A 12,888-nucleotide genomic window follows, 5' to 3' on the forward strand; every position below is an offset into this window, starting at 1 on the left:
ATGCGTTTTATTTTTTTTTCTCTTACTCATTTTGTTCTAGAAGGATTCTTTGACGAAAAACTAAATATTGCACACAAATAAATATTTAGTTTGAGCCACTAACCAAATAAAGAAAATCTATTTCAGCACAATTTTTTTCAAGTTAAGAATCACATAACAGATTTAAGTGAGAAAAGTTTTCTACTTAGTTACACTGGAATCAAATGTTAAACTTAAACTAAGATATAATAGATTTCATTGTGAAATCGTTGAAAACTCTTGTATCAGACGGTCTTTTACATATTGTTATATTTAAGCTTGTTTTTTAAGCTCTTTTTATTTATTAGATTAAGCGGTCTCTTTTGTGTATGGTATTTGTGATTATGCATGCTGTTTATTTTGTTTTTCATATTGTATGAAAGAAAATCTATCATTGTATTGAATGTCTTTTCTATGAGCCCCGCATATTAGTGCACTTATAAGCTCAACAATATTTCAACATTCTCTTACAAAAAAAAAATCATTTTTATAGTTAAAATTGTATATATAGAAAGTATTTTGCAATAAGTAAAAGTGTTTTTTATCCTTTTAATCGTACCTAAACTTGTAAAGATAACGTTCAAAAATAAGCTTCGGAAATTTTTGTATGGATAAATGTTTGAAAATCTTCTCTAATATATCACGTCACAATAAAAATGTTTTAATATTTACAAATTGATCCGAAAAACATTTAAAACTCAACTTTTCATATAAATATGTCTATATATTTAGTAATCGTGTAAATTAATGTCTAATCTTTTAAATTCTTCATCTTCTAAGAATCTCCATTTGTATCCCAAAATTTGCGATACTTCTTTTTCGACCGATTCATACGTCTGACTATTAGTTTCCAACCAAAAATAAAATTCGTCAGTCCAATCGGGTTTCGGTTTCCAGTCAGTTTCTATTATCACAGCGTCACCACGAATATATAAACGTTTTAAATTCCTTCCGTAATAAGCTAAAAGCAAAACCGTACAAGTTGATATCCTCTCAGTAACTATCTGAAATAAATAAAACGATAGAATCAGATGAAACTAATTAATATAAATACACTTACCAACATAGATAAATATGTGCATTGTTGAACTAACATTACTAAATTCTCGTCCGCTCTTTCGGTAATTAATTTTGATTGTTTGAACATAGGTATATTTTTGTGACCGTAAATTCTTAAATCATTTCCATAAAAATCTATAGCTGTAACTATCGCATCCAGTTTCACCTATAAATAATAATATACATAATACGCTCAAACAAATACGGGAATATAATTTTCTTTGAGGTTCGGCCCTAATTACATATTATAAAAATTATATACTCTAGAGCACGTAAATTAATTCACGGTCTTATTTCATTTATTAATGGACGTTACAGGTATGAAACTGATTGTGCTGCAGAAAGGACTGCTGTTGCTCTTACGAATGCAGTTCGTGTCGCTACTGTAAATAAATATGTACAGCAGTAGTCGTAATAGATTTATGTTTCGTGTGAAAAAATTTAAATGAAAAGAAGTTTATAATAGTTAATATTTATAATGTGAACGTATTTTTGAATAAAAATATGGAAAAGAAAATTTATTCTAATTGTAAGGATATAATTTCAAACTTTACTTACCCCAATCTGTGGAGAATCGTAAGTTATTGACCTGACAGGAGCATTTTCTTGCCAAATCATAGTTTTTGTGTCAATGCTTTCAATTTCCAAATGTACGTTCAAAGAATTATTATCTGTGCGGCATTTTTTCCAGCTACGTGAAGAAACGGGCATTATATTGATTTTATCAGAAGTATATTTATTTTGAACTATATGTAAGTGCTTTAGTTTAGTATATCCGAGTAGTTCTACCAAGTTATCTCCTAGATTTTGAGGACTTATATGCAATTCCTATTAAAATAAAAAATATATTTTTAAATTAATATTGCAAAACAACTATGATAACGTGTAAAAAATTTGTCCACTACAACAACGGTAAACCCAGTTTGGTGAGAAAACAGAATATTTTAAAAACATTGATACCTACTGATGTTTGAATAAATGAGACGTATGTAAAAATGTGATAACTGGATCATTTATGAGCTAAAAACCTTTGCAACCAATATTAAAAAGTTAATGGAACAAGTTAGATAATCATTGGAATATGCAAGATTTAAAAAAAAAATTGTAACTTCCCTAAAACTACAATTTCAATTGAAATGAATTTTATATGCATTAAATTTTTTAATTTTTCTGTTTTCTGTGTAAAGGATTCTATTTTTTAATGCGATACTTTCGACAAAAGAAAATTACCTTCAGATTTAAAAATACTCCAACATGTAAAAGCTCATATTGTACTTTGGTGGTATTAATAAGGAACAACGTTCTTAGGGTTAAACAACGAGATTCACATACTTCGTCTAAAAGATACTGTGCCTCGGTGGGATCAAGCATCAAATCAATCAATTGTAAATTTTCCAACTTTTTTAAATTACCCATCAACCTTTTAATAGCTTGAAGTATTTTGCCTAAATAGTGAGAAGAAAAAAAATAAGTAAGTTTTGAGTGAAATTTTCACTATGATTCATAATGACCGTTACACAAAATATGAAAAAAAAATTAATGTTAAACATAAAGACTATTTATTTGTCTACCAGTTGTGCAACTAAAAAGTTCTGTTGAACCATACGTTCGAAGAGCTACAATGTAATTTAAATTCGTTAGTCACAGGTTCGTTCCAACCCATCAAAAAACCGTTCTTGGTACGGTGACAATTCTGCGCAATAGATATTACGTGTTCCAACCGGGCGATTACCGTTATACGAACGATTCTTATTTGTGTTCCAACTGACCTAGGTATCGTTTGTGAGATTGCGCAGAAAATATTTATAAACGCTTCCGATAACCGTTTCAAGAACGGTTCAGACTAGCAGGTTGGAACAAAACTAACTAATTATCGAAAAGACCGTCCCTGAAGCGATTTATAAACGATACCTAAGTCGGTTGGAACGCAAAACAGAATCATATGTATAACGGTAAACGCCCGGCTGGAACACGTTATCTCTATTGCGCAGAATCGTCACCGTACCAAGGACGATTTTTTGATGGGTTGGAACGAACCTATGAACAACTTACCACCAGTACCAAATAATCGATTCCGTTCGCTATCGTCTTCCTCCAATGTCATATCACACGGAAACGTAAATTTAAAAAATTTTATGTTGCTTCCAACGCCCAATTCTACATTTTCTTTCTGTTCCCTTTGTTCCGTGTACCAGGAAATCATGTTCATGAATTCGTAAAGATTGTAAAAATTCAACATTGGTTTTATAGTCAAGTGTTTAAAATGTTTTCCAAATCCTGCAAGACAAGCTTGACAACGAACGTGGTCTAAAACATACTAAAAAAATCGATTATTTGGGTTATCCGACAAAAGACGAAAGAAAGAAATGATTTTACAAAATCCTACGTGATGAATGGATAATCAAAAGTAAATATATAAATCGAGCCCTGAATAGGTCAAAATCATACATCTTTAGAATTATTAATCGACATAAATATTAAACATGTTTTATAGTTGAGCATATTAATAAACAATTTATTCTTCTGGACTTCAATGATTGCTTCTTTTCGTTTGATCTCCAAAATATGTGACGTCAAAGTTATTGAATATTATTGAAAAAACACCAAAAACAAAATGTTTACCTGCCATCCACTGTAGTAATTGAATCTGCTTCTGGTCAGTGTGTTATCTCTTAAAACAAAACGATTCCATACGTAAGGTAAGCGAAAAGCTCTATACCAATTTCGACAAACTAAACTAGCATAATATTTCTCTCTTATTTCTAGATAGGAAAAAATTTCTTCCAGCAAAAGATCAGGAAGTTCCGACCATTTTGAATATTCCTTATTTTCTTCATCTTCCGAAACATTTTCGATATCGATGTAAACAGCTAAAATGTTTACATTATAATTTTTGCTCATATATTTTCGACGAATATATGTAGAATCTTAACAATTTATTTTGGGAATTACAAGTATATTTGCATGCTATTATATCACAATTTTGACGATTACTTTTTGTTAACGTATTGGTTAAAGCGAAACACTACAAGCTGTTAATAAATACCTTCTGGGCTTGTAATTTTTTCCCCATACCTCTCTGCCCATAGTTCAGGTTTAAGGTTATGTCTTTTTGATTGTGACCACATATTAAAAATACAATTTACAAACCTACAATGTAAGTTGTATTAATAAAATGCACTCATAAATACAGAACAAACATTGTGGAGTCTATAACACAACTGAGACTCGAACGGCTCTAAGGTATGATGTGAAAAGTGAAGTATAAATATATGGTGTTTTCAACTTGAAAATGTCGCATCTTCATCTATATCTTTGCTTAGTTGTTATTAGTATGAGAAATTTATTTAATTATAAGAAAAAAATATTCCTTACGTAATTAAATACAAGTAACGGTGAAAGAATATATAAAATTAACGTCTTAGAAACTTCCTTATACGTTGTCGCTTTATATTTTACCTCTTTTATCAGAAAATATGTGTTTGCAATTAATACAATGTGCTACGGCCTTCTAAACAACAACCCAAGTACCAGAGGTCATAAAAACTGGTACTTTAACGCACGTGTTTTACAAGAAATATAAAATTTATTATTTCAAAAAGATTCAATATAATAAACTTGGAAAATAAGATACATTTTTGGTTCGAAGGAATTAACAGTTTCTAGTCAAGTATTTTGTTTTAATATTGAATATCTATAACCTTTCCGTATCATGTTTTTGATAATCGTATATAAACTTTTGTTATTAACTTTGCAAAGATAATATGCAAGAAGAGACGAATTCAAATTAATGACGTGAATGACATTGAATAAATCCCATACAACTAGTTGTTGTTCAACTTGTGATGAAGACATTAAAAACAATCGCCCTAAAGAGTAGAGTACCTTTAGAACCAGTATTTTTTGAAGAGTATAACTTGTTATAAAGTATTTTCGAAAAGTTATGGTGTCTATCAGATTTGGTTGGATGAACTAAAAATATTTATAAGAAGATATATTAATAACAATAAAAATATCTACGAAAGAAACAAATATGAACTTTAATTTACTATGAAAAATGTATTACCAACGGTCAAATGGCTAAAAGTCACATAATCCTGTTATATAAATCAAGGATAACAAAAAAATCAATTTTTTCCAATATCTTATGACAATGAAAATGCACACGTTATTTTTTTATTTCAAGAAATCCGTTTTCATAGTTGAAACAGTACTAGTAGTATTTGAAGTTTTTTACCAATTGGTAAAAGTTGGTTAGGTAGTCAAATCGCGGAAAATAACATTTTGAATAATCTTTTTGGTTACAATATATATGGATATGTCCAGGCAATAATTCTACATTGTCAAATATTCAAGTTTGTTTGTTAGAATTTCTTCAAACATATTTTGACCCTGAGAACAACGAAACATATTTTAAAAATATCTTAGTAATCCGGCACCTGCTAATAATACATTTTGTTTATCTAATGAACCGACAAGATTGTGCTTCAAAAATAAGATACTGTATGTTAGTAAAGTATGTATTTGTGTTGTTTGTGATATGGGAACTCTTACCTTCATCGCTATCATCAACTTTCCAACACCCTTGATTCATTATTCAAACTAAAAATTATTATTACTTGAAATTTATTTCATATAGATATTTATGCAACAGACCTACTGCTAATTTCTCGTTCTAAAAATATACGGATAGGATGCGCGTTGTATCTTTTTGAAATGTTTTTTTGGTACATTAGAATTTTATGAATACTCTAAACAACTTACACATTTTGTTTTGAATATGATACGGGGCTAAACAACGTTAACTTAAGTCGATTAACTTTGAGAAAGTAAATGGATTTTACGTATTTCATTCGGGAAAAATTACATTTGACAACATCGCAATTTAAATTTTCTTCTATATTAATTGACTTTGTATTGTAACATCATGTACGCTAATATACATAAATATAGTTCAATACAGTATTCTGAATAGAAACTTATAAAAATTGAGAGACAGAAGAATTTCAAATCAAATCATTTAATCGAAGTATCACATGCAATCTTGACTTAACAGAAACAAAAAAGCAAAATACAGAGTACAGTAAGGAAATAAGGAATAAGGTTATAAATTTGTACTTGAAATCAATTCCAAACAAAATCGGGAAAGAGTTACTAAGATAGTTTGGTCATAAAATATATGAAACACGAACTAAAGGTAGCAAGGAAAAACGAGGAACAGGATAGGAAATAATGGGAACAGCTGTGGATAAAGGAATCCACGTAATGATACACCTCAACAGGTAAAAAGGCATCACCTGGATTGAGCCAAGCTAATTTCAAATATAGACGTTTCCTATTTATATAAATATAATTTATTCATACTATATTACAATCATATACTCATTAACAAAATTTTTAAATAATTAAATTATAATCTGCACATATTTACATATTATACAAAGTATATTTGCATATTTCCTAACAAAGCCGCGTTATTCTTGGAAAATTTTTAATGAAATTTTTTAATATAAACAAAATTTTCCTGAAAATTGAATAATATATTATTTGAAATTGCTTTGATTTTAAATTTTAGAGTATATCTTTATGAATATAACCACAAATTCATATTTTAACAAATTTTATTATGTTCCTTGATCCAATGGCGTAGTTTTATTAAAACTTAATTTTTAAAGTTCAATATTATTAGTATAAGATTTTAATATATCTAAATATGGTTTGTATAAAAGAGATTTCCACTACTGTTTGTTTTTAAATAGCGGAATGCTTCACTTAAAATATAGTAACCTATGCAATAAAGAACAAAGTTGTCTCTAACTAAAATCAACACTTAATTGTTGTTGTAAAGAAAAATAAATTGAAACAATGGAAGTAACTATATAATAGGGGAAATTTGTGTGTACCGACAATACAAAGTTTCAGATTTTCTATTATATTATATGGTTCTAGATAGAGAAATGTTTTTAAAATGTCTGATCTTTTCAATCACTTTACTATTTTTCCATTCAAATCTATATAAAAGAATTAATCTTCTAGGTAATCAGAACGTTTGTGGTAATTTTCACATGAAAGATATTTCGAGAAAAAAAGTAAAAGTGCCATTCCAACAAATATGAAGTTTAAATAATTTTGGATATTTCTGTTCTGTTATTTAATTCCATCTTACAGATTCCTAATTATTAGATATTGTTGGTATTAAATACATGAAAACATTGAATATAAAAATTAGATGTGTTTTTAGAATCTTTAATATGTATATATATATTTATGCAATAAATATTTAGAAAAAAAATGTACATCTGGATATACGAATATTTTTAAAATTAAATTGAATATATTTTATGAAAGATACAAAGGGAAAACAGAAAATTAATATTAGTCAAATTAGTTTCCTTTAATATGGCACAATTTTTACTATTAATATAACCATATTAATTATTTTCTTTTCAATTATTATTATAATAAATTTAACAATGAATTTTAATTTTAGACTGAGGAATAAATTAGCTGATCTACTTCTGTATCCTTCATTCCATTTCAATAAAAAATATAAAAGATCAATTGATTCATTGATTAATTAACCAATCAATTATCCTGCTGTCTCAATGTAACATTTGTAATGTCTTTTACAATCATCTCTGCTACTTGCCATGCCATATCTTCTCTCTTCTTATCTTCATCATCTAAACTTATCACTTTTCTAAATAAATCTTTCAATTTAAACTGTTTCTTGTCTGGCTCTGGCTCAAAATCAGCTTCATATTTTCCCAACTCATTAACTCGACCTAAAGAGAGTCTATAGCATTTTTTTCTTTTCCAGAGAGCGTCGGGATCATATAATTCTCTAGTATCTATTGTCATGTCATTGGTTTTCTCACTTTTTCTAATATCTTCACAAGGTATCTCTAGAGCTAAAAATGTACTTTGACTAAAGCTCCTTTCACTACTACAATCTGATGCGGCATTACGGTATCTTTCAACATTCAAATAATCTACAGATTGCACCGTGTTTATTAAATCAGAGAGATATTTATAAAATAATTGTGAACTCAAAAATAACTTCAAGTAATTTTGTTCCAATACTTTTTCAACTATTTTTAACGGTAAGTGAAAGCAATCAGGCATCAAGCCGGTTTCCCCACAAATGCTCTGTTCAACTGCCATCCTTACTTTATCACTAAATCCCAATGGGCAATGTGCTTGCAAAGAAAAATATTTATCATATAATACCACAGCATCAGTTTGTGCTTCGATAGGATCAAAAAAATCTTTTTGGTTGTTTAGCTGCTGCTGAAAGTTTGAAGCAGCTATCCAAAACTCTAATAAGCTCCGTTGATTTTCTTGCTCTAGAAATTCCATAAAATAAAACAAAGCAGTTTCATTATACAGTATATCATCTAGAATAACATTTCCGCTAGTTAACAAGTCAATTTGATATCTACAAAAGTAATCAGATCTTAAGAATGTAAGATAGTAATCCTCCTGCATTATTTTGTAAACAAGATTCTGTACAGAATCGAAACAGTTAACTGACATCACTTTCTCTGTTATACAAATATTTTCCATGATTTCTTTTCTAATATCTTCTGTACATTTAATGTTACAAGATGCTTCTTGTGCAATATATTTTTTAAATATTGTTAAAGCCCTATCAATTATATTTTGTACATTTTTCTTTTCATTAATATTATAATCATCACTTTCTTCATCACAAATGTTATCACGAGGGGCTTTTCCTTCAGATATTGTATTATTTGATGAATAGTCACAAAGACTATTAGAATCTGCTGTATAAGAGTCACAATCTGTACTAACGGATAAACTATCGTGGTCACCCTGACCATGTGGCACAATTGAATATGTGTTGAGTAATTTTGTATTTTGTGAATTGTGGTAGTTTCTTGATAATGATTTGAATGTTTGTATTTCTAACCAACAGTGTATGTAATCTGAGGCATTTCTGGATTCCATATAATGAATGTAATATTCAAGAGCATTTTTGTCCAATAACATATCTTCAAGTGTTCTTGATAACCGAGATTGTTCTTTGGTAGAGTCGTATTCCCCTAAAAAATTAAACAATTCACAATTTTACCATAATTAACACTTGTATTGATGATTAATCTTTACATATTTCATAACCACTATAAATTATTGTCGTGTAAAACAAATATAAAAATATCAATAATCTATTTCAAATAATTACTTTTAATTAATCATATTATTTAGAATGCTTACCAATGTCAAATAATCCCTCATCATCAAATGAAGATAATGGTAAAATTGCATTTTTCCCATTAACATTTTTAAATGTATTCCCTTCAGATTCAGGTAAAACTGAGTTAAAGGTTGTTTGAGGATGAAGCGATACAACAGACAAGTGTTTTTGATGACCTAAAATTACCTCATAAACATAAATTATTTAAATAACAACCTACATACCGTTTTTGTTGCCTTTTTTCAAAAACTGTAGCATTGTACATATTAATGCTGGATTGTCACTAAGCGTAAATATTTTTAACTTACAACCTTTTTCATTGTTTAAAATTATTTACTGTTTTTATTTTTCTACATCGCATTTCATAAACAAACTTAATTCTAACATTATTCGTATGACACTTATTTCGTGTCTACTGTCAGAACTGTCATGTATTCATTAGTCGGACATAGATAAACCACAAGTTTTTTATTGCCATAGATGAAGCACAAACACTGAATTGACTGTTAGATTAATACAGTCATTCATACTAAACAGTGTGTTTAGTATGAATATCACTATAAGTAATAGACGTCTCACTAGCGATCTTACACCCTGTATACTACACCATAATTAGCTACAGGGTTGTTACTAAACTAATAATCGAGTTTTCTGTTTCATAAAAAACTTTCTATGTCAAAGTTTCAAATATTTTTTTATTTGTTCGTCTTGTTCGATAATTGGTAGATATAGGAAAAAGAAAATAATTTGTTGTTTGAATTTAGTGCTTAGCTGCTTCAATATCTTTTTTTTTTCAAATAGAAAAAATTTCGAGCTAATGAAGTGGTAAGTCACTTTTCAATTATTTAATTTTGTGTATGAGCTTCTCGGGGTACAATAATTCGTAGGTAGGTAGAAGATAGTTTTTAGGAATTGTTATTCTACTTTTAGAATTCGTATGTTTATTTTATGGTCCAAATGTAATTTTTACGATTGATATTTTGATAAATTGTGGAACCTTCTCATACCCTTTCTTTATCGTTCAAAGAATTTAATTTTTTTAATTAATCACAAATTCAAATATTCAAGATTTCCTTGGACAATTTCAATTTCCAATTAATTATATCACTTTAATTATTTGGATGGGAACAACATTTCCTATATGTAAAAGTTTCATAAACCTATCATACCTACCACCATCTGCCCGACAAGATAAAAACTTTTCTCTCTACACTACTATACAGTGAGAACTGTGTCGAATTGAAAATGTCGTTCAGACAATCCGGTACAGAAGACGCACGTGCTTAAGTAGCGCCTTTCATATCCGCAACCCGTTATACGACTCGCATAGATAAACTAAAATTCTAATTTTTTGAAATGGAACCTCAATACTTATACTTATTCTATGATTTTACGATTTTGTCGCCGTCTACCGAGCGATGCCGGAATCTATAAATAGTCTACCAGTTCTAAAAATAGTGTATGTATGATTGGTTGCCTCTTCTTAAGAGAATCCAAATATGATATTTTTAAAAACAATAATCTCATCAGAAATAGGAAAGTATCGAAAAAAACGCGTGGTTATATGTATTTTCTCATGAAGATTCCGAAATTTGTATTTACCTATCAGCTATTACGCAGAATCAGTGAATTTACAAACAGAAAAATCAGTTAATTTACAACGTTTCTCTCGTATTTTCATGAAAATATGATCTTAATTGTTTTTTTTTAATCCTATTTTGTTCTTTTAGGAAAACATCGATGTTTGTCAATGTATTGAATAAACGTTTCAGTAACATAATTTGTGCCAATTCTAGTGGGAGACTAATTAATATGTGTACTGGAAAATCGACCATTATATCAAGATTTAATTTAAAAAAATAACCGTCATAAAAATCCAGAGTTCTAGGATAGAGAAATTATCAAAAGCTCAAATTTTTCAAAACAATATTCTTCTAAATTTGTCAAAAAATGGGTTATCTCAAATTCTTTTTCTCAATGATTGTTGTTGTTTTGATATCTATATGACTTTCCATTTGTAACCTTTTTGCTAAAGTTATTTTTGTTCACTTTCGTATCAATGGGCAGAAATTAATTCGACTTTTACTTATATAACACAACTGTAGTTATGTAATGCACTAATATAAAGCAAATATAAAACTAATTGAAATTGAGACATTACAGTTTTAAATCTTATTATTACTCGCTCATGGTAATAGCCCTCATTACTCGCTGATAGATAGAATAATATAGTTAATTTACTTTGTTATACTGTAATGTACGTCCACAGATAAAATTAACGATTAGTCACTTTGTATCATTAATACAGAGGTTATAAATTATAATGAATATTATTCCCATTGCAAACAATGTTTCAAATATAGCTAACAAAGAATAGAGTCAAATTTGGAATTCTAATTTGATCAGATAAATTCACCATTACTTTTTTCCCTATTTTTTCTAGAGTCATTTTAATGAATAATCAGGTACCGACTAAATACAATTAACATTTATTTTTTCAAATATATATTTTCAAATAATATCTCACTTGCTGACGGAAATTTTATTAATCAAACTACATTTGTAAAGAACTTGAAATAAGAATATCAATTTCACAATCAATTCTTAAAAACATTAAGATATCTACTATCTAACTTTATAATACAAGTTCAAAGTCAACAAATACAAACTAAGGTAGGTACTACAATAAAGTAAAATATATTAGCACTTCACCAGTGGCCTTTGGGGCAAAATATACATACACATATTGTTACAAGATATCACGAACAGTGTGACTCAGAATTCCTCGATAATTTTTTTAAAGATTGAGCTTTATTATATTATAACAATAATTGAATTGTTGTTTCAATAAATTTTTCAATAAAAACGCCAATATTGCTTCTATTCTTTACAGAAAATTAAGTCTGAGTTATACCGCCGTCGATATATTGTTTGAAGGATAGGGATAAAAATAAGGCAGTCAAAAAAACTAGTTATCATGACATATACATGGCAAACTGTCCAAAATCAAATTATATTTTGGTACTTGTGTTAGTAATTATTGCAAATTATAATATCCTACAGGCATTACGCAATACGTTTTTCTTTTTTTTTTGTTTGTTGGGTCGTAGAACTATGGTTCCGTTATGATTTTTGGAAGATTGACTAGGGTTGAATGCACCTAAAACAAATATAAGTTAGATTATTTTTTATTTTTCTAATTTGCCGACCGATAACACAACCGAAACGTGAGCAGTCAAGTAGTATGGCTAATTGAATAGTATAATAATTGATAAAAACAACTGATACTTATTTTGGTTCATCTAAAAAGTATTTTTAACTGAAATTTCTTCTACACGAAGAAAAGAAACAGAATTTCATCCAGAACTCTCAACTTCCAGGCTTGCTCGCAGTACTCTAAATCTGGTGTCGCCCTATGAAATCAGTCCAGTGCTACATATAAAAACAAACTTTCTAATAGAGGAAGAAAGGCAACTACTGCTGAAATAATAACATCTCCATATAAAACTCAATGACAGTAAGATTAATAAGAATGAAAAATAGAATAGGTTATCAAAGCCAAAAAAAGAAACACAAAGAAAAACCAAAGAAAA

At 28.6% G+C, this 12,888-nt stretch overlaps 2 protein-coding genes and 1 long non-coding RNA gene across 5 annotated transcripts; 1 reads left to right on the forward strand and 2 right to left on the reverse strand.

Annotated features, from left to right (window-relative positions):
* Positions 1 to 5: 5 nt before the first annotated feature.
* LOC130892106 (uncharacterized) lies at positions 6 to 5,996 on the reverse strand. Of its 3 annotated transcripts, none has more exons than XM_057797351.1 (9): positions 5,738 to 5,996; positions 5,632 to 5,679; positions 4,963 to 5,049; positions 3,700 to 3,947; positions 3,130 to 3,394; positions 2,308 to 2,522; positions 1,636 to 1,905; positions 1,079 to 1,243; positions 6 to 1,022 (listed from the first exon to the last, which is right to left on the reverse strand). In XM_057797351.1, exons 2-9 carry the CDS (start codon positions 5,669 to 5,671, stop codon positions 747 to 749), a joined length of 1,566 nt encoding a protein of 521 aa, XP_057653334.1. In that variant the 5' UTR covers positions 5,672 to 5,679; positions 5,738 to 5,996; the 3' UTR covers positions 6 to 746. The 3 variants fall into 3 exon arrangements, with proteins under 3 accessions (XP_057653334.1, XP_057653335.1, XP_057653336.1); XM_057797352.1 differs by having other exon boundaries at positions 5,734 to 5,870; XM_057797353.1 differs by lacking the exon at positions 4,963 to 5,049 and adding an exon at positions 4,124 to 4,227 and having other exon boundaries at positions 5,632 to 5,765.
* A 6-nt stretch (positions 5,997 to 6,002) lies between these two features.
* Positions 6,003 to 7,638, forward strand: LOC130892107 (uncharacterized). The gene is made up of 2 exons (XR_009058986.1): positions 6,003 to 6,359; positions 7,568 to 7,638. It is a non-coding gene; the product is annotated as an uncharacterized LOC130892107 (long non-coding RNA).
* On the reverse strand, positions 6,224 to 9,712 carry LOC130892105 (A-kinase anchor protein 10, mitochondrial). The gene is made up of 3 exons (XM_057797350.1): positions 9,520 to 9,712; positions 9,316 to 9,471; positions 6,224 to 9,143 (listed from the first exon to the last, which is right to left on the reverse strand). Exons 1-3 carry the CDS (start codon positions 9,551 to 9,553, stop codon positions 7,663 to 7,665), a joined length of 1,671 nt encoding a protein of 556 aa, XP_057653333.1. The 5' UTR covers positions 9,554 to 9,712; the 3' UTR covers positions 6,224 to 7,662.
* Positions 9,713 to 12,888: the final 3,176 nt, after the last annotated feature.

The sequence above is a fragment of the Diorhabda carinulata genome, chromosome 3, assembly GCF_026250575.1.
Source record: "Diorhabda carinulata isolate Delta chromosome 3, icDioCari1.1, whole genome shotgun sequence".
Lineage (NCBI taxonomy): Eukaryota > Metazoa > Arthropoda > Insecta > Coleoptera > Chrysomelidae > Diorhabda > Diorhabda carinulata.